Source organism: Rousettus aegyptiacus, unplaced genomic scaffold (assembly GCF_014176215.1).
Source record: "Rousettus aegyptiacus isolate mRouAeg1 unplaced genomic scaffold, mRouAeg1.p scaffold_m13_p_5, whole genome shotgun sequence".
In the NCBI taxonomy this organism is placed as follows: domain Eukaryota; kingdom Metazoa; phylum Chordata; class Mammalia; order Chiroptera; family Pteropodidae; genus Rousettus; species Rousettus aegyptiacus.
The window spans coordinates 72,929,598-72,950,246 of record NW_023416308.1 but is presented as its reverse complement, the minus strand read 5'-3'; the positions used below and the strand labels follow the sequence as shown (position 1 = coordinate 72,950,246).

At 34.7% G+C, this 20,649-nt stretch overlaps 1 protein-coding gene and 1 pseudogene across 2 annotated transcripts in view; both read right to left on the bottom strand.

Annotated features, from left to right (window-relative positions):
* The window catches only part of INTS4 (integrator complex subunit 4), an 87,914-nt gene that overhangs the window by 66,761 nt on the left and 504 nt on the right, over nucleotides 1-20,649 (bottom strand). For both annotated transcript variants that reach the window (XM_036220953.1, XM_016161505.2), the window contains exons 2-4: nucleotides 17,380-17,574; nucleotides 10,250-10,367; nucleotides 4,957-5,063 (exon numbers count right to left, since the gene is read on the bottom strand). In XM_036220953.1, coding sequence (XP_036076846.1) covers nucleotides 4,957-5,063; nucleotides 10,250-10,367; nucleotides 17,380-17,574 — 420 coding nt within the window. The remainder of the gene's footprint in view (nucleotides 1-4,956; nucleotides 5,064-10,249; nucleotides 10,368-17,379; nucleotides 17,575-20,649) is intronic.
* LOC118603711 lies at nucleotides 2,307-2,425 on the bottom strand (annotated as a pseudogene).

Sequence of the window (20,649 nt, the reverse complement as noted above, 5' to 3'; positions counted from 1 at the left end):
GTGAATTTGTTTCAGTTCTCTTGGTAAATACCTATGAGTGCAATTGCTGGTTCATATGTTAAGTCTACCTTTAATTTTTTGAGAACTGCTAGACTAGTTTTCAAAGCAGGTATACCATTATATTTCTCCAATAGTAGAGAAGAGTTCCAACTTTTCCACATCTTCAACAACATTTGGTATGGTCAGCCATTTTTATTATAGCCATCCTTAGGGTGTGAAATGATTTCACGCTATGGTTTTGCTTTATATGTCCCTAATGCCTAAAGATGTTAATTTATTAGTATTTGTATATCTTCTTTGGAGAAATGTCTATTTAGATCTTTTGCTCATGTTTTAATTGGGTTATTTGTATTTTTATTATTGTTTTTTTAACAGTTCTTTATATAGTCTAGATATACAAATCCCCCATTAGAAATATAATTTGCATTTTTTCCCCACTTTGTGGATGTCTTTTCATTTTGTGTCCTTTTAATCACAAGTTTCCAATTTTGATAAAATCCAATATATCTATTTTTTTCTTTGGGTACTTATGCTTTTGTCATCTCTAAATAAACCACTGCCAAAACCAAGGTTATGAAAATTTATCACTATGTTATCTTCTAAGAGGTTTATAATTTTGGCTCACATTTAGGTCTTTGATTCATTTTGAGATGTTTTGCATACGGTATTAGCTAAATTTCCAAATTCATTGTTTTAAATGTGGATATCCAGTTGTCTTAGCACCAAGTGTTAAACTACTACTCTCCATTGAATGGTATTGGCACTCTTGTCAAAAAGCAGGTGACCATAGACACATGGGTTTATTTTTGAACTCTCAATTCTACTACACTGATCTTTATATTTATCTTTATGCAGTACCACAGTAATCATGATTACTGGTGCTTTGTACAAAGTTTTGAAATTGGCAAGTGTAAAGCCTATCATTGTTGTTCTTATTCAAGACTGTTTTGACTGTTTTGGATCCCTTTAAAGTACCATCATTTTCAAGTATAAGTTTTATACTTCTTTTGCTAAATTTATTAGTATTTTATTATTTAATTCTACTGTAAATTATTTTAATTTCATTTTCATATTGCTCATTGAAAGTATATAGAAATATAATTGATTTTTTGTATATCGATATTGTATCCTGCAACCTTGCTTAACTCATTTATTACTTCTAATAGATTATTAGTGGATTCCTTAGGATTTTTTATATACAAGATCATGTCATACGAATAGACAAGGATAGTTGTACTTCTTCATTTCCAATATGGATGCCTTTTATTTCTTTTTCTTGCCTAACTGCCCTGGGTATTAGGGTCTCCAGTACAATGCTGAAAAAATGTGGAGACACACACAAGATATGTTTCTTTCCTGACCTTAGATGTGGAAAGCATCCAGTCTTTCACTATTAGCATGATGTTAGCTGTCAGTTTTTCACAGATGCCCTTTATCAAGTTGAGGAAGTTCCATTCTATTCCCAAGCATTTTTAGTGTTTTTGTAATGAAATGAAATTTGGTTTTGTCAAATGCTTTTACTGTATCTACTGAGATGATCGTGTGGTTTTTGTACTTCATTCTATTTTCACAGTGTATTCCATTAACTTATTTTCAGATGTTGAATAAACCTTGTATCCTTGGGATAAATCCTACTTGATCATGGACTATAATCATATTTACATATTGCTGGATTTGATTTGCTAGTATTTTGTTAGGGATTTTTGCATCCATTTCATAAAAGATATTGGTCTATACCTTGCTTTTCTTGTAATGACTTTGTTTTCAGTATTAGGGTTATACTAGCCTCATAGAATGATTTGGGAAGTAGTCCCTCTTCTATTTTGGGGGAAAGTTTGTGAAGAATTGATATTATTATTGAACTGTTTCATTTGAAGACATCTGGGCCTGAGTTTTTCTATGTAGGTAGGTCTTTGTTTTGTTTTTTCATTATTAATTCAATTTCTTGTCATAGATCTATTCAGAGTGCCTATTTACTTTTTTTAAAAAAATGCCTAATAGCAGCTGGTATTCCTAGGTGGTCTCCCATCTAAGTACTAACCAGGCCGGACCCTACTTAGCTTCCAAGATCTGATGAGATCCAGCACATTTAGGGTGGCATGGCCATAGACTGTCTACTTCCTCTTGAATCAGTTTTAGTAGTTTGTGTCTTCGTAGGAATTTGTCCATTTCATCTAAGTTATCTAATTTATTGGCATATAACCATTCACAGTATTATTATTATTATTTTAGGCGAGGCAAATCTTGGTTGACCTCACAGATTGCAAGCACCTTGTCAGTTTACAATCCCTTATTTTTAATTTTTATGCCTACAGCACCTGGTCTCCCCAGGTGGTCTCCCATCCAAGTACTAACCAGGCCCAACACTGCTTAGCTTCTGAGATCAGACAGGATCAGGCTTGTTCAGGGTGGCATGGCCATAGACATCACAGTATTATTTTACAATCTCTTTTATTTGTCAGGTCAGTAGTAATGCTCTCTCTTTCATTTTTTTCTGATTCTAGTAATTTGAGCCTTTACCTTTTTTGCATGGCCAGTGTAACTAAAGGTTTGCCCATTTTATTGATCTTTTTCAAAGAGCAAGCTTTTGGTTTCACTGATTTTCTTTATTGCTTTCCTATTCTCTATTTTATTAATTTCTGCTCTCATCATTCTTATTTCCTTCCTTCTGCACGCTTTATTTTAGTGTGCTCTTCATTTTCCAGTGACTTAAGATTGGTTTGCAAGCTTTCTTCTATTTCATATTGGCACTTATAATAGCTAAGTATGCTTTAGCTGCATCCCATAAGTTTTGGTATATCTTCATTTTCATTCATCTTAAAATATTTTTTATTTTCCTTTTAGATTTCTTCTTGGATCCACTGTTTAGATAAAGTCTGTTGTTGAATTTCCACATATTTATAGGTTTCCCAAATTTCTGTTATTTATTTCCAATTTCATTCCATTATAGTCAGAGAACATACTTTCTATTATTTCTTTCAAAAGGGTGAATGTTATTATATGTGAATATCTCAAGGGACACTGTATGACAAAATCACATGCAAAATGGCAGTAAGCAATAGAAATAGCAACCATGGCAATAAACCATAGTTTTTACTTATCTGAATCTGCAAAAGCTTATAACAGATCTGCTTTTTTCAGATTTTTTTTTTTACCTTATTATAAGCCTCTACAAATGGTGAACACACAAAAAGCCTATGAGAAACTGTTAATGAATAAGGAAAGTTCATTCTTAAGAGAGGAAATATAAATGAAGAACAAATCTGAAGCCTCACTAGTAATCTTTTAAATAGGAAATTTTAAAAAATGAAACACCATTTTCCTCCTACCATATTAACAGGTTTATCTCTAGTTTTTAAACATTGACATCTGATGCTAGACTGATACAGTGAAATTAGGTACTCATATACTGCTGGTGGGCATATAAAACTGGAATACTTTGGAAAATAACTTGGCAAAAAGTATCAAGAGCCTTAAAAAAAACTCTAAATGCTTTTAACTAGTTTTTCTACTTGTGACAATCTATGTTTAGGAAATAACTCTAAATATAGAAAATATTTGAGACTAATAATATTACAGTATTATTTACAATTTAAAAGTGGTTATAATATAAATTTCAAATTACAGGAGAATGGTTAGGTAAACTACAGTTTAATTATTGGACAGAATAATTATTAAAATGCATCCATTAAAAATCTTTACAAAACATTTACAACAAAAAGAAAATACTTGTTATGTTAGTAAAAAAGAAAAACTGTATACAGAATATAATTACAGCTATGCATTTTGCAAAACTGCAAACAATCTGTATATAAGAGAAAATCAGAAAGGAATAAATCAAAAAATTAACAATGGTCATCTTTGGGTAGCAAATTATGTGTATTTTTTTCTTTATGTCTTTCATTATCTTTCCAAAGTTTCTATGAGTATAAATTTTTATAATAAAAGTTTTATTTAAATCAAATTTAAGAAACTGCCACTTCCAAGCATGACAATCCACTCAGTTTAGTACAATTACAATGCCTCTCTCACAACCTCACAGATATATATATATATTCGCACAAGAGACAAATTCCCTTAAACACACAAATCCCTAGCTTTTTCCACTTAGTCCCTTAATATTATACTTTGTCAAAATGTTTGATGTTTGTTTGTTGCTGTCACTATTGTTTATTAAGATAACTGGAACACTCTTTCCTGGGGCTCAGAAATAGCATTCTAATTCTAGGAATATAATATTCTTCTACAATTTAAATATACTTGTCTTCTTATAACCTCAAAATCAATTTATTACAAAGATTAAAGGCAATTCTACAAGGTTTAGAAGCTGCTGTTATGTATAAAAGGCAGCTAATTAAAAGTTCCATAATAAATCAAAAGGCACAACTAGTATGCATGTATTTTTTATAATCAGAAAAAATTCAAAAATCTTCCCAAACACTTGTTTGTGTCTAATTGGTCTGTTTATTAAGGCAACAACACATAAGAAAAAGAACATAGGCTTTGGAGTCAAAGAAACTAGAGTTTACACCCTGGTTCTGCAAGTTCCTAGCTGTGAAAATTTGGACAAGTGAAACTCTCTAAACCTCAACTCCTACCTCGGTAAACAGGGATAAAAGTACTTACCTAAAGGACTGCAAGGAACAAATAAAAAACTGGATGTAAGGTATCATAATAGGCAAAGTGCTTATATTAGGCACAGTTTACATGTAGCTACTATAATTATTTCTATTTCTTTTGGGAGGCTGAGGAAGTTCATTTTATAACAAACTACTCAACTTCATTCCTAATTCAACATCAAGAAACAAAACGAGACGGCTCTTAAAACCATTAAGAATCCTTAGCAATTCTCAGTTACAGAGTTACAATGTAGATCTAAGCAGATCTTACAGCTCATACAACCTCTCCTGATAACACAAAACTGTTCAAGAAAGAAGCAACCTATGCTGCTCTTACCTTGCAAGCTACATCAACTAATCGCATCTGGATAGCTTGATTCTCTGGGAGTTTAGTGCCTATTGCAAGCAAAGTGTCCAACAGTTGAGCTAGGACTTGATGAGACTCTAGAAAGGAAGGTGGAAAGTTGTTATAGAATTTCAAAAGGAGATCACTACAGAAACTAAATTTACTTGGGTAAATTAAAGAATGTAGATTTTTGTCAGCTAAGTCCTACTATTTGATCCTTGATTCCCCTTAACTAAAAGTTAACTTCCTAAAAGGATCATAATTAACCCTTTTCCCCATTTAGAAAAAAAAAAGCACAGCTTGTTGCCAGCATTCATTTAACATCACGTGTAGGAATACTACATTTTTTAGGTTTGACATTTTCAGTGCTCAAGAATTACAATATTTTGTAAATGGAAATACCACAACAGAATGCTATAAATAGAATGATGTCATTTGTTGCCAAAGACTATCGATATACTAGAGCAATGCAAAAATAATAAAAAACAATATATTTCATGGCAAATTTGGGGGGTAAGGTTAGGACTGTAATTCGTGAATTACCTAAAGGTAAACATTGTAGCTGCAAGCACCCCCCTCCCTCTGGCCCAGAGTATTCTCAGGGAAAAAGGGGAAAAGGCTAAAAATTTAAGTCATCCACAGGTTGGCCATAGTGCTCCAGAAATGTTTAGTACTTGACTAATTCAAGGGGTTTTTGTTGCCGTCAAGATAAAGTCCAAATTCCTTCACAGGGCATATATATCAGTCCCTCAATGGTATCTAGCTCTGCCTACCTTTCTAGCCTCATCTCTTTCAAGTCTCCTCCAGCATCCATTTTCCCAATTAGTCATGATTTCATGTTACCCTATCTTTGATCAGGCCAACTTCCCTACCTAGAATGCCTTACCCACACTCGACTCCATTCTCAACCCCACTCCCCAGGAAGAAACTACTAATCTTGAAGTGTCACCTCCTGTATGAAGCTTTTTTCCTCCTTCCCTAAGAATTGACCATTTCCTCCTTTGTGCTTCCACTGAACCCTCTGCACCAGTTACACTTTACTACTTATTTTTGTACCTAGTCAAAACAGGAAATTGCAAGATTCTTGAGAGCAAAGACTGTGTTTTATTCACCTGTGTTACTCTCAGAATCTAGCATGACTCATTATATGTTCAACAAATGTTTAATAAATGAGCAAACAGCCAAATCCAATATCAATATCAATATCAATCATCTTAGCTATATTTTCTTATTTGTCTAAATTTTCTTCTTTGTTCCAAAATATGTTTCTTATAACACTAGTGGTATACAAGATTTTAGGTGGCATTCAGATAATTATTTTTATGTTATTAACCATGTATATATTTTAATATACATAATAAAAACTGCAGTTACCATTTTTTGATGTCATATGACACATTTCTTTTTAACACTACTAATATAAAAAACCTAGAAACAACTTCATATTAAAATTGTGCTTGCATTAAATTTTGACCCAAGACTTTTAATTCACAGGAAACAATGAAAGTATCTTTTTAAAAAATGTTTTGACAGGATTGTGTTTTATTGTAATGCCAATATAACCACATTAAAGAAAAATTTAAAATTCCAACTACTTTTATGTTTTGTGTATTACCTTTTATATACCTTTTATATGGTTGTACTTATAATGAATGTACTATTTTGTGTTCTCACTTAACATTACAAATAATTTTTTCCATGTCTCTACATTATTTCCATAATCTTTATAGTACCAATAATATTTTAAAAACTAAAAGATACAGTAGCGTGTTTCTAATTTTTTGCTTTTGTAGACAATGGCAAAAAAAAAACAAAAACATTTTTTTTTAAAGTACCAAAAACAATTACATTGCATCAGTACAGAAGTATCCTTTTTCCCCCATTTTTTCTTAAAGGAGCTAGATATATACATGGAAGAATCTCATATTTTAAGATTGAGAATTTTAAAGGGCCATAGACTTTTTTAGTTATAAATGGCCTTATAGAGATCATCTTGTTTAAATCCTTCATTTTGCAGAAGATAGAAATTAAGTCCCATGGAGATAAAGTGAGTTTGAGTTAAGTAGTAGGTAAACTGAAACACTTTATCTCTAAAATAGAAACATTATGAGAGAGTTAATTTGTTGCATACATTATCCTAACCTTTAAAAGAAACTCAAATTAATGTAGTAGTATACATAGAAATAGCTATTTTACTTTTCGTTAAGTATTCTAACTCTGTCTCTTTTGAAATTTTCTCTCAGAGATTTGATCCAGGTTTCTTTCCAGTTTCCAGTTCCTGCCCTCTCTAGGTTCATAGAAGATAGAACTGAAAAGGACCACAGAGAGCATGCAGTTTAAGCCCTTTAATTCAAAGCTGAGGAGTATAAACTCAAGAGATAAAGTGCTAAAGTGATTCTGTATTATTTGTGGCTTAGAATTAAGCCACAGACTTAGAATTAATAGTCTCCTGGTGATTAGTCTAGCATGTACTTTCAAATCTAAGAGCGTGGTCTACACGCTGGACCAGAGTCTTTCAGTTTAGTTCATCAGGTGTATGAATTCTGTAACTCATGGGCAAACACTGGGCTAGGCACTTTGAGGATATTATGTGTATCTGCTTCTCTAGTACATTTTACACCACTAATGATAGCACAAAGCTTGTTTTGGAGGAAGGAGAATACTGTAGGATCAGAGGAGGGAGTGAGATCAGTGCTGGCTGGTGGGATCTAGAAAAGCTTAATGAAGCAGAGACCTGGGAAAGTATAAGAGATATGTGAAGAAATGAATTGCTTTGTGAGAGATCAGCAGAGTATAATGGGGCTTTTGGAAGAAAACCATTGGTAAAATGGTTTGAAGCCAAAGTCTTGAGCTATAAGGATTCTGAAGGTCATTCTGTAGGCAGTGAGAACCATGTAAAGTTTTTTTGAGCAAGAGCATGAAATGAGTAAGTCCAGTTTTAAAAATATAATTTGGTGGCTCTGAGGAATTGGGTTTGATGAACTAGGTGGTTTAGAGAAGAGATGTTGAGGATTCATTTATTATCCACGTGGAGATGTCCATCCAACCTATAGTTGTAATGTAGGTCTGGAACTCAGGAGAGAGACTGTGGCTTAAGATTTAGACTAATTTGTGATTTATCAGTGGCAAGAGTTAAACTTAAAAATTTTAGCTAGCTTTTCATGGATGTTATGTGGACTCATCTTTTTGAAGAAATAAATTATAGGTTGATGTGGTAGTGTTGGAGATTTCTTCACCCCTCTTCTGTTTTCTGAGTACCTTCTTTTTTCTTTGTGGCCTCTTTCATATTACTTTTCTTGATCCTTAGCCCTGCATTTAAATTTAGGATGAGGTACTATACATCCTTCCCTAGGGCCACGATTTTTGCAATAGTTGGCACTTTGAGGAGCCTAATTGTACTTGCCCTTGGGTGCTCTGTGTTCACTTGTTTTGATTGGTGTTTAAATATTCCTCACTATAATCAGACCAAGCTATTAAAAAAAAAAAAAAAGGATGAGGCACTAAAAAGCTGATTGGTAGTTCTGTATAAATGGGTAGGGCTTCTCAAATGGTAGCTTCCACTCTAGGATGATTCTCTATATTTTTGGAGAACTTTTAAATGTTAATGTCTTTTGGTGTTTTTCTGTGGGGCCCACCAGTGTTTCCAGTTAGAAGTTCATGACTTACTTGCTGGGAAGACAGAGAAATGACTGTCTACCATGGTTTTTGGAGCCAAAGTAGCTGAAGGGGTTTAGGAAAAAGGAGGGGAGTATCTGATTATCATTACATTGACTATTTTCCAATCTCCTCTTCTTCACATTATCTCTTCCCCGTCCTCATTGGTATTCCCAAAATTGGACCCTTTCTGGTCCATTTTCTATATAGTATAAATCTCCTATTTCAATGGCCATTTGGCTTTATAAGACAGAGGAGGCAGGAGTCCAACTGCTTCTTACAGAGGCCTCAAAACAAATCTGCCTCATTCCTGTGTTTTAGGTTTTTAATTTTTTAAAAAACTCCAATTCCTGAATCTTTCTGGGTTGTTATGGCTAGAATTTATTTGCTTTGTAGTGACATCCTCCTCAGTAATTATTTAGTATTAGATCTGTTTTACCAAAGAGTTTTTCATCTGCTTTCCACCTTTGAAAAATTTATTGATTTTTCTCATCTGCCTACCTTTACCTTCCTGTTTTCTTTGTACTTATAGGTTTATGCCTTTTTTATTTTTTTACTTTTTTTAAATAAAGTTTTAGGAAAGAATAATGACAAAAGATGTGTTCAATCTACTATGTTTAACCAGAAGTCTTACTAAAAGGTGATTTGACCAGCATTTTATAAGCTTTAGTCATTTACGTATCATATACATCATTTCTGATATATTTGCTTCAGTTTTTTTGTTTTTTTTTTAGTTAAAACAACAACAAATTTCAACTTCAGCCACTGGGCCACATATGTAAGACATTTGTTATTAAACAGCTGTATAATAAATGTATTTATATTGTCTCTGAGTTCACTGGCCCCTTATTACTCTCATAACCTCTTAAGTTTGTAGACTGAATGTGGTATAATACTTCAACAGTCATATTTGTTTACATAAGTATACCCCAAAATGAAACAAAATTATTCTTGGGAATCACTGCTAATTCAAACAAATTATATTTTCAGAAATAACAATAAAAGGTTTCTTTAATTTAAAAATGAATATTAAGGCAATTTAGGCACTAACTCTATTAAAGAATCTTGTACATAAATAAAATCTTGTACATAAAAATCAAAAAAATTAAAAAGGTGAAGTAGTTTTCTGTTTCACCTAAACGCTGAGAAATAATGTTAGTAGGCATCAACAAGGAACAAACAGAAAAATAACACCATGTAAGACCAGGGAATTGTCACTTTTATAGGAACTAAATTGTGAGGAACCACTGACCAAGAAAGCACCTCTCATGGTTCCTGAGTTAGTATACACAGTCGACAAAACATCACCTCTGTCACATACTATGTAACTTTCAACAAGTTAGTTAACTTCTCTGAACTTCTGTTTCCTCACCTACAAACAGAGATAATTACATCTATCTTATGTTATACATAAACTACCTTCAGTATATGGCATGTGGTAGAAGTCAATAAATGACAGCTACTGAGACAAAAATATATTTTAACTCTAATGTAAACATATGCACATAGTTTTATTGAACCATACTCAAATTCTTTTTCAATACCAGCACAACAAATTTTGTTTTAAATTCTATACAAGAGGAGCTAAAGATTTCTGCTCTGATTATACAGCTTTTAAATCCCAACTTACTTTCATTCTGCAGGATGTTAATGGCATCATCCATAATACAGTCTGGTGAAAATCCTGCAGTCTTTGACAATAAACCCAATAACGATGCAATTTTCAGTCTCACAGATGGATCATTCTCCTAGAACAAAAGAAGCTACTGTTACCTTGATACACTACTCTCAGCTAACCAACAAACAGGAACATGGGAAACTAACATCTCAAGAGATTCAATGATCCAAGTATTCTAAAGCTTTATTTCTGAAAAATTATATAGTTCAGGGGAGAGAGCTTTTTCAGTCAGCATGTTACACCCAAATACTACACAGTGAATGGGAATTTTTTTAAATGCCTTCCTCATGTCATTAACTTCTAAGTAGAAATGTGCTTTGGGGGCTAAAAGTACTTTTCCTCCACTGTGTAGTCACGTTAACATGAAGTGCAGCAATTTGGACTAAACACTGCCAGCACTGAAACCGATGCTATTGCCAGCACCACTGTTCTTAGAGCTCCTGGAAAATCGGGTGCTGCGGTTATCGCCAGAAAAAAAAAAAAAAAAATCTCTCACTCTACCTGTTTTTTGGATCACCAGATCTTGATTAGAAGTTTGGAGCATGTGAGTCTAATTAGCTGGGACTAGGTCTTGTGTCTGAGCTCCAGGTGCAAGGGAGACTAAGAAATGAGTAGTCTGGCCCTGTTAGCTTCAATATTGGGAGGTGGTCTCTAATTTGCACCAAAATTCCTATGGTGAGAAATTTCCCCCAATGATGAAAAGGGCCATGTCCTTTTGTTCATCACCATTTTTCATGTATCTAGCACAATATCCTAAGTTTCTAATGCGGTAACTGCACACAACAAGGAGGCCTCAGGTGGGAGAAGGAGCAATAGATATGGGAGTCAAAAGACCCAGAATCCTGGCAGACCACTTACCATGTATATACAACCTTGGACATAACCTTAAGCTGTGGGGTATAGCAGAAAGAGATCTGGCTTTGAAAGTAGCCAGATCTAGGTATGAAGACCAGACTCCCCATGCAACAGTTATATGTCTTGAAAGGTTAATTAACTTTTCTAAGCCTCATGTGTGAAATGGGTCTAATAACCTTAGAAGGCCACTGAGAGGACAAAAGCTAGCACTGAAATGGGTACATAGAGAAGAGTCAAATATCAGTGCCCTTCTTCCTTCCTCTCTGATCATCAATCTTTTCATGTGCAGGGTAATAAAACCCAAACTGTGAATATGGTACTCACAGAAGTACCATAAACAGCAAATCAAAAACACATAAAATATAAGGATGCAATCACCAAGCCCAGAATATGGGAAATTTCACAGAATGTCTTGTTTTTTGCACATAAATAGCATGGGAAAGAAAAAGGGTGGTGGTGGTGGGGATTATTACAGATTAAAAAAGACGTAAAAGGACAGACAAATCAACCAAAAGCAATATGTGAATCCTACTTCAAACAAATCAACTTTAAAAAGATGTCTTTAAGACAATCAGTGAAAACTGAAAATGAACTAGATAGTAGATATTATTAAAGCATTATTGTTACATGTGATTTAAGTCCTAAAATAAGTTTATCTGTTAAATCTACATAATTATCTATAGGTGAAATCATATGCTGCCTCGGATTTACTCACTCCCCAAAAAAGTAGGGGAATTCATTCAATAAGAATGGCAAAATGTTGGTAATTGTTGAATCTGAATGAGGAACACCTGAAGGCTCATATCATTTTCTCTCCTTTTGTGTATGTTTATAAATATGCAAAATAAAAAGTTAACTTTTTGGGAAAAAAAGTTCTATGTAAAAATGCAAATTAATTTATTCTTTCAACAAACATACAATGAATACCTACTATGTGCCAAGCATTGTTCTAGGTGCTGGGAATACAAATGATGAATAAAACAGAAGTAATTCATCCTCTCATAGAGCTTAAATTCATATGGATAGGATTGGCAAAAGAAAATACATTTCAGGTGGTAAGCATTCTGAAGAAAAATAAAGTGTATAAGGGGTTATGTATAAGGGAAAGATATTATAGACAGGACATGAGGATATGAGTTTTGAATGGACACTTAATTGAGTGAGACAGGAGAGCCATAAGAAGATTTAGGGAAGCAGCATTCCAGGCAGAAGAAAATTGCAAACCCAGAGTATGGGAACTTCCAAAATGTTACACTGAAAACTGTAAAAGGATGCATACAAAACTTAGTGGAGACTCTATCCAGAATAACCTCTGAAGAGTGTATTTTGTTTTCTTAACCTTTTTTCTTGCAGAGGCAAATCTCACTCTTTATTTTATAAATAACTGCTTGAATTTGTTACAATAAATGTTACTGTTGTGATTTTTAAGACCATAAATTTAAAACTCTATACATAACCCTTCGAAAACTAGTTTCCTTCAAAAAGAAGTCTGAGCTACTGAACATGCTATACAGGCCTGCTTAGACTGGCCACTGTGTCAGCTCCCACAATTCCTTACCAGTGATGTCACGCTACTTCAAGAGTCTGTACTTCTGCTCAGATTGTTCCTCTGCCTAGACTGCACTCCCTATCTCCCACATCTACCCTGTCCTGCTTCTCAGGTGTCAGCAACCCCAGGAAGTTGCCTCTGATCCTTGAACTGAACTTGGATGCCCTTCCTCTTGGAGCACTACAACACTTTTGGTGTAACTCTTTATTGTGCCCCTCATCACAGTGCATTGTAATTATTTGTGATTATGTCTGTTTCCTCAACCAGACTATAAGCCACTAAAGTGACCAGAAAAATAACCAGGAAGCATCCTGTAAATTTTGATAAAAATAAAGGGCAGAGTGCAGGAAAAGTCAAGTGTCCTTAATTCATTCAGCAAATAATTCATCTATTCATCTGTTTAACAAGGATTTCATCTGCACTTACCAGGAGCCACTATGCTAGACCATGGAGATACACTGCCCTCATGGATAAAGTTTAATGGGCAAGGCAGATATTTATCAAGTTACGTCCGAATAAATAATTATAAAGTCATATTGTAAACTACAGAGTTCTATGAAAGTATACAACATATCACATACAGACTTTAACTCTGCTTATTATGTTCAAAAAGATTCTGATCTAATTTGAAACAGAGGGGGGGAAAAAAATGAATGAATGCCCTGAGTCATAAAAGAATACCACATCTTCCCAGAACTGAAAAAAAGGGCAATGTGGCTAAAATGTACATTGATATGAAATGAGGCTAAAGAGAAAAGAAGGTGACACATCTTTGTGAGAATTATGGCAAAGGCCTCTGATAGTACCTAGCATGCAGCAGGAGTTCAAAACATACTTGTGCATTATTAAATAAATAAAAGAATAATTTTTGTCCTAAGAGGAATAAAAATCCTTCGAAGAATTATAAACAGAAGAATGACATAAACAGATTTGAGTTTTTGAAATACCAATCCAGACTCAATATAATGATTGAATTGGAAGGGACAAAAGTAGACAGAGACATATTAAGAGTATATTGCATTAGTCCAGGAAAGGATAATGAGGAGACTATCACTTCTGTTAAGGACAGGCTAGACAATTCAGACCAATCTTCCTGATGAAGAAAACTAGAAAAATACTACAGATGACAAAAAAAAAAGGAAAAAGTGAGTGCGTGTGTGTGTACTATAAATATACACATATACACGTATATGTATGTATGTATATACACACATGTGTATATATATTTGTGTATTTTAAAAGTATTAGAAAACTAAAAAAGAATTAACTAATCAGGATCATGTGAGGAAGGTCACAGACACAAGAAGATTGACCTAGAGTTTGGGGCAACTTTTTCTTGAGGCTTCTGCTAACTGGGGGAGGTGAAAAGAAGGATGGATAAAAGGCAAAATAAGCAGTGCTTCTGAGAGTCAGGCAAGGCCAAGGGACAATGACTACAGCGTAAGGCTGATGGTAGGAGGGAGAGCAGGGTCTGCCTAATAAACCCCATGGCTTTGGATTAGAACCGCAAAAGGCCACAAAAATATGAGTAAGAATGAAATATAAACACACAGACTTTGGTAGAGACTGCAGCTAGCTTTGAATCACCTTAATTTCTCAAACAAAAAGAAGAGTTTTCTAGATTATTAGATAGAAACAAATCTCTGGGCAAAAGTTGTCATCCCAAGCCTTAAATTACTTTTACAAACAATTTTTGAAATATACTAACTAATACAGTAAGAAATAGGCATACTAGACATCAGATAACATGGACAGAAATGTTAAGACATATCCATGGGACTCCATGCATTGAAGTTATCAATGACTTTAAAATAATTCTGCTCATTATGTTCAAAGAGATAAAAGACAAAATTGAGAATTTCACCAGAGAACCAGAACTTTAAAAAAAAAAAAAAAGAAAAGAAATTACAAAAATGATAAAAAAAGCAATAAATGAAATAAGAACCAATGAACAGGTTTAACATCAGCTTAGATAAGTTGAGAGAATTGGTGAACTAAAAGGTCTAGAATGAAGCACAGGAGATAAAAGAATGAAAATTCAGAAGAGAAGGTAATAAAATAAAATGAGATGGTTTATCGTATATGCAATTGGAATCCTCAAAGGAGGATGAGATAACACAAAGCAAAATTTGAATAGCCAAGAACCTCTCTGATGGAAAGTACATCACAGATAATAATACAAGCCCTATGAACCCCAAACAGGATAAATGAAAAGAAATCCACATATTGGCATAAGACAGAAAAAGTGCTGACAACAGACCAACCAGAAAGTTCTAAAAGTAGCCAAAGAAAAAGGCAAATTACTTCTCAAAGGGAGTAATTAATAAGACTGAGATCTGACTTCTCAACAGAAATAATGGAAGGCAAAAGACAATACAATAATATACTTAAAGTATTAAAAGAAAATAATAGCCAATCTAAAATTCTACATACAGCAAAAACACCCCTTAAGGATGGAGATAAAATAAAACTTTTCTACACAAACACGAAGAATTCATCATCAGTAAACTCACAATAAAAGGAAATTTATCAGAGAGTATGCTTCAGCCAAAAGGAAAATCATCCCAGATAAACAATCACAGGTGCAAGAAGGAAAGAAAAGAACTGATAAATACATATGGGTAATGATAAATATGTCGGTAAATCTAAATTAATATTGTCTGTATAAAATAAGAGCAACAATGTCTTCTAAAGCAAAAAAGGACAAATAAAAGTATCAGTCACATTCACATGTAAGTCTGGAAGGTGTATAAATATAGTTAAGGTTCTTTCATTGTCCAAAACGGTAAAAGTACCATTTAACATTTGACATTCAAGGAAGGGGGCTAGGAAGTGTGGGGGTGGCAGTTTCAATTTCAAATAAAGGGATAAAGGAAGGCCTTAATGAAAAAGTAATATTTGAGTAAACACTTGAATAAAGTGTGGGTAACAGACATATGAATATCTGAGGGAAGTGTTCCAGGCAGAAGGATACAAAAGTGGAAAGACTCCAAGGAAGAAATAGGCTTAGCATAGAAAATGGCAGAGCATATCGGAGAACAGTGGCAGGGAGAAAGGTTCTAAGCTGAGGAACAGCATATGAAAAGACACTGATTTCTAAAAATACTAAGGCTTTTCAAAACTGCAAGCATTTTGATTAAGCTAGAACATTATATACGTAAAGAAAAGAACCTTTAATGTCATATATAAAAGATTTAAAGGTGGTTTATGGAGAGACTGAAAGAAAAAAGATAGGAAGCTTTTGCACTGAATGCATCCCAACATACAATATGAAGTACAAATCATCTATAAAGTATTCTTAAAATTCTCAAAAATATGCTAAACCTGAATCTAACAAATAGAACTTACAGTTCATAGTAAATACAGGGGATAAAGGAGCAAGTTAACCCCCGAGGAAGTAAACAAATTCAGAAAACAAGACATTTTACAAAACAACTAACTTAGTTTAACAGGTCAATGCCACCAACATAAAACAAATTGTTCTAGATTTTAAAAAGAGAAAATTCCATGTGTGGACATTGTTTGCATTTTGATTTGAAGAGTTGGGAACAACTAGAGAAATTTGAACATAGACTAATTATTAGATGACATTAAGGAATTATTTAGTTTTATTTGATGTGGTTTGGTGGTTATGTTTTTTTTTTTAAATATCCCTTTTTTAGATATATTTACTGACTAGGGAAAAATATTATGATACTTTAAAAACTTCAAGAAAACAAATAGAGGAAGCAAATTTGGCAAAATATCTATTTTTTTAATTCTCCCCCACTTACACCCTTTGACCTATGGATGTTGCCATCTCCCCTTAAGAAATGGATCTCTGAAGGCAGGGTGTCTCCTCCCACATGCTTGCAGCACACACCCAGAGGGCCTGGAACACCTGGGGTATGGGCTATGACTTCGCTGGGGCTCCAACCCAGGACCTTCTGTGTGTAAAGCAAACGTGCTAACCACTACTCTATGGAACCACCCCAAATCTGGCAAAATATTAATAACTGTTTAATCCCAGAATTGGGTTTTTGGCAGTTCATTATAGTACTGTCTCTACTTTCCTAAAAACTTAATAATTTTTATACTAAAATTTATAATTTTAATTTGTCTGATTCAAATATTTACAATTTTAATTCATTTGATTCAAATATTTAAAAATCATTTATTCTTTCACTTCAGATATCATTCGTATACAAAAACGAAAAATAAACACATTTTGTGAATTTTATTTTCTGCTTAAACTATCTCCTGTACTGAATCATGCATGTTTTTTCTAACCCATTAAAATACATGGAGAAATAAAATGCCACTCAGCTATAAAAAAATGGGCTATTGCAATTAAACATTAGAGTCTTGAATTATGGCAGTTAACAAGATGACAAGACTACATTCCAGAGATAATCTCGTTAAAGGGTCTCAGTTGTAGTTAACTCCTTTTTGCTTCCACTGCACTCTGTACATATTGCAGTCACAGTACAATGCACTTTATCGTGCATATCTATCTTCATCTAGAAAGTGTAAGCTTCTGAGGACAAGATTTGGATCTTTCTTTTTTTTTAATCTCTGTATCTACAGTCCCTAGCATACAGAAGACATTCAGTAAGGCTGAATGAACAGCTTCTTATTATTTTGCAGACATGACACAACTCTTATACATACTCCCACCAGGTCCTCAAGACCTTCTTACCTTGTAATAATGTTCCAAGAGAATCCTGACTACTCCCTCCACACTTTCTGCCTCAACAGGCTTCCTGGCAAACTGAAGTAGGTACTGCAAAGCATCTGCTGGGGAGGTAGCTTTACACAAATCAATGTGGAGTGCTGCAGATTTACTTGGTTTTGTCAGTCGGAGTTTCTTAGTAGTAATTTCCTCCTGTTGTTGCTGCAAGGGGATAAGGAAGGTAAGACATGAAAACCTAACTGAAAACAGAGTCTGAAAACTCAATTTCACTTCATTTTGTTAAGGATGGAAAATTTTCGAGTGGGCCAACTTCTGCTTCTGTAATCTGCTTGCTTTGTGTTAACCAGGGTGTGGTTCTAGGCTTTATAAACTGCCTCTTTGGGGAGCTCGGGGCTGATCTCCTCTAACTCTGAGTGGTAGAGAGTCAGTCGCAGGCTCACAATTCATCTCAATTGGCTCCGTGGGTCTTAGATTTCATCGCACCACAACAATTTGATGGAAGTAATTTTCCTTTATAGTAAATCATGTATTTAGGTAACAGAGCTAGCCCTAGGAAAAAGCAGTGCTATGAAATGGTAAAAGCACTGGACTGGAGACAAGGCTATGAGTCCCAATTTTGCTTTTCATTAGCTATGATTTTGGGCAAGTCATTTAATTTCTCCAGGTCTCAGTTTCTTTCTTTGTAAAGTAGGTCCACTAACATTTTGTTCTGCCTGTTTCTCAGGATTGCTGTAGCTTTAGAATTAAGAAAACACAAATACAAAGGATCTGCTCCATTCTTTATAGAAATCTCAATTCTACAAATATATTCAGGCTGTGCTGAGGCGCTCACCAGGCTCAGGTTACCTCCTGAGAAAAACAGAACTGATGGGGTTCTGCAGCTTACACTGAGGAAAAAAATCTTCCTCTCACTCCATGTGACTATCCTCAACTAAATCATTCTGCCTTTATTAGAAAGATGGTCAGTGTAGGAAAAACTACACTGCCATATGCCTAGCCAACTGCAGCCATTTAATAAATGTTTACTGAATGACTGATTTGGAAGTAGGAGTTGTCTCTAAGTTCCAACTCTGCTGCTCTAAGTTAGTCATGATTCTCAGTTTTATCACCTGCAAAATAGGCATAATTACGCCTTCCTTTCTCAACCAGGGATCCTCATCTGAACCACAGAACACACGAAATTATTTAAGTAACTATTTTCTCAGTTGCTGAAGGATGATATATAATCAGAACCATTCCATGTGCATTTGTTACATATAATGAGTGTCCAAAAGTTCATCTAAAAGGGAACTTGTCGCCTAAGACAGCCCCTGATGGGTAAGTATAGAGAGGACCATTAACATAAATATTGTAGTCAATAATTTCCCTTACACCCTGACACGTCATTTTGATATCCTAAGCAATCATCTCTCTACAAATTTACACTTCTACAGAGACAGGAACACAGTATGACATGGTACAAAGACTAGGGGCTTTGGAGTCAGGAATTTGGGTTCAATGACCACCTACATATTTCCATCCTATTCCACACACTCAGTCTTCAGTGTTATCGGGGCTACAGTTACATCAAAAGCTGGGGAAAAAATTTTTGCCCCTAAAGAGTATGTAAAGGGGAGGAGAAACTAGTATCTGCAATTCATCAGACATCAATAACATTTTAGAGAGCTGGTCCCTATGATCTCTCCAGGAGATGTGGAGATGAACCAAGTATTATCTCTGCCCTCAAAGAGCCCAAACTAGGGGGAAAATACGTATACTGGTAATTACAGTAGTATTGAGTAGTAAGTACAAATAGATGAGTACAACAGAGTACCACAGAAGTAAGGGAGGAAGAGTCTAAACTCTTGCTGAGGTTTCGGTTAGTCTCAAAACAAAAATATAAGTCTACCGGGTAGAGAAGAAAAAGAAAGGGAGGAATGACATCCATTCTATGTAAAAGAGACAATAGATACAAAAGCTTGGAGAGGTGCAAACACATGGCATGCTGGAGGAGGGGTGAGTAGTCTTGAGAATTGGGAACAATGTTGGAGAAAAACAGTGACACTGCACAACAATGTCAATGTACTTAACACCATTGAACTGGTTGAAAACGGTTAAAATGGTAAATTTTGTGTTTTATATATATATATATATATATATATATATATATAAAATCTTACTGCAATTAAAAAAAAAAGTGGGCAAGGGAAACAGAGCCAGAAAATCCCAGAAAGCAAGCCATAGAGGATGGAGCTCTGTGAATTAAGAAATGTTTCCTGAATTTTGATTCAATCTAAAAATTCAGGAAAACTAATTTCACATAAAAAGGAGCAACAAAAAGTGTCAAGGTTAAATCTTAAAGTTATTTTAAGAAAAAACAATAAGGAGCGGACTAACTTCCCTAGAAAATGGGAATATGCTGCAAAAATGTGTCCTTTAAACAAAAAGAAGTGATACAGCTGGAAGGAATACTGTCTAATTATGAAAGGCTAAGGAGTTTGGCTGGGGAGTTTTTACGAAGAGGAGCTGCAAAAGAGGAAGGCTTGATTTATCAATGTAATTATCTCTCTGTAATATAAATCATATATATGCTGTTCTCCGTCCACTAGACTATGAGCTCCTAAAGGAGAGGGATCCTAATTGGACTTTGTAGCTCAACACCTTTCACTATATCCGATGCATAGTAACCACTCTTTCACTCAATAAACTCTTGTTGAAGGAACAAATGAAATGTTTAAGGATCCTTTTCCTTATTAGTTTGCTTGACAGCTAGATGGTCTGTATTGCTACTCTACAAGTGGAAGGATCTAAGGGTGGTCTATGGCCCTAGAGATACTGCTGATCCCCTGGTATCAACTGGAGGCTTGTCAGAAATGCAGATTATCGCCTCACCTCCCACGTCATACTGAGCAGAATCTACATTTCACAGGAGATTTGTAAACATATAAGTCTGAGAATCATGACTTAGGATCAATCTCTACCATCATCTACAAGGAGACACATGGAAAATCACTGCTCCAACGCGGGCTTGGCCCACTGGCTCTGAACTCCAATGGAGGAAGGTATTCCCTCCTTCCTAGGTGAGCTCCAGCAATGGAGAATTCTACCCCTATGAAGCCTGTGATCCTCGCCCGTTTTCACTGTCCCTTAAGGGTTTCTACAGACTCCTCTTCCAAACCCTGAGACTTCTGAATACAGCTAACTTGTCCCTGAGCGCTTTAAAAAACAAAAACAAAAACAGGAGTTGAGAGGGGCTCTGCCACTAATTAGCTGTGTCCTCGTAAGCCACCAGAAGCT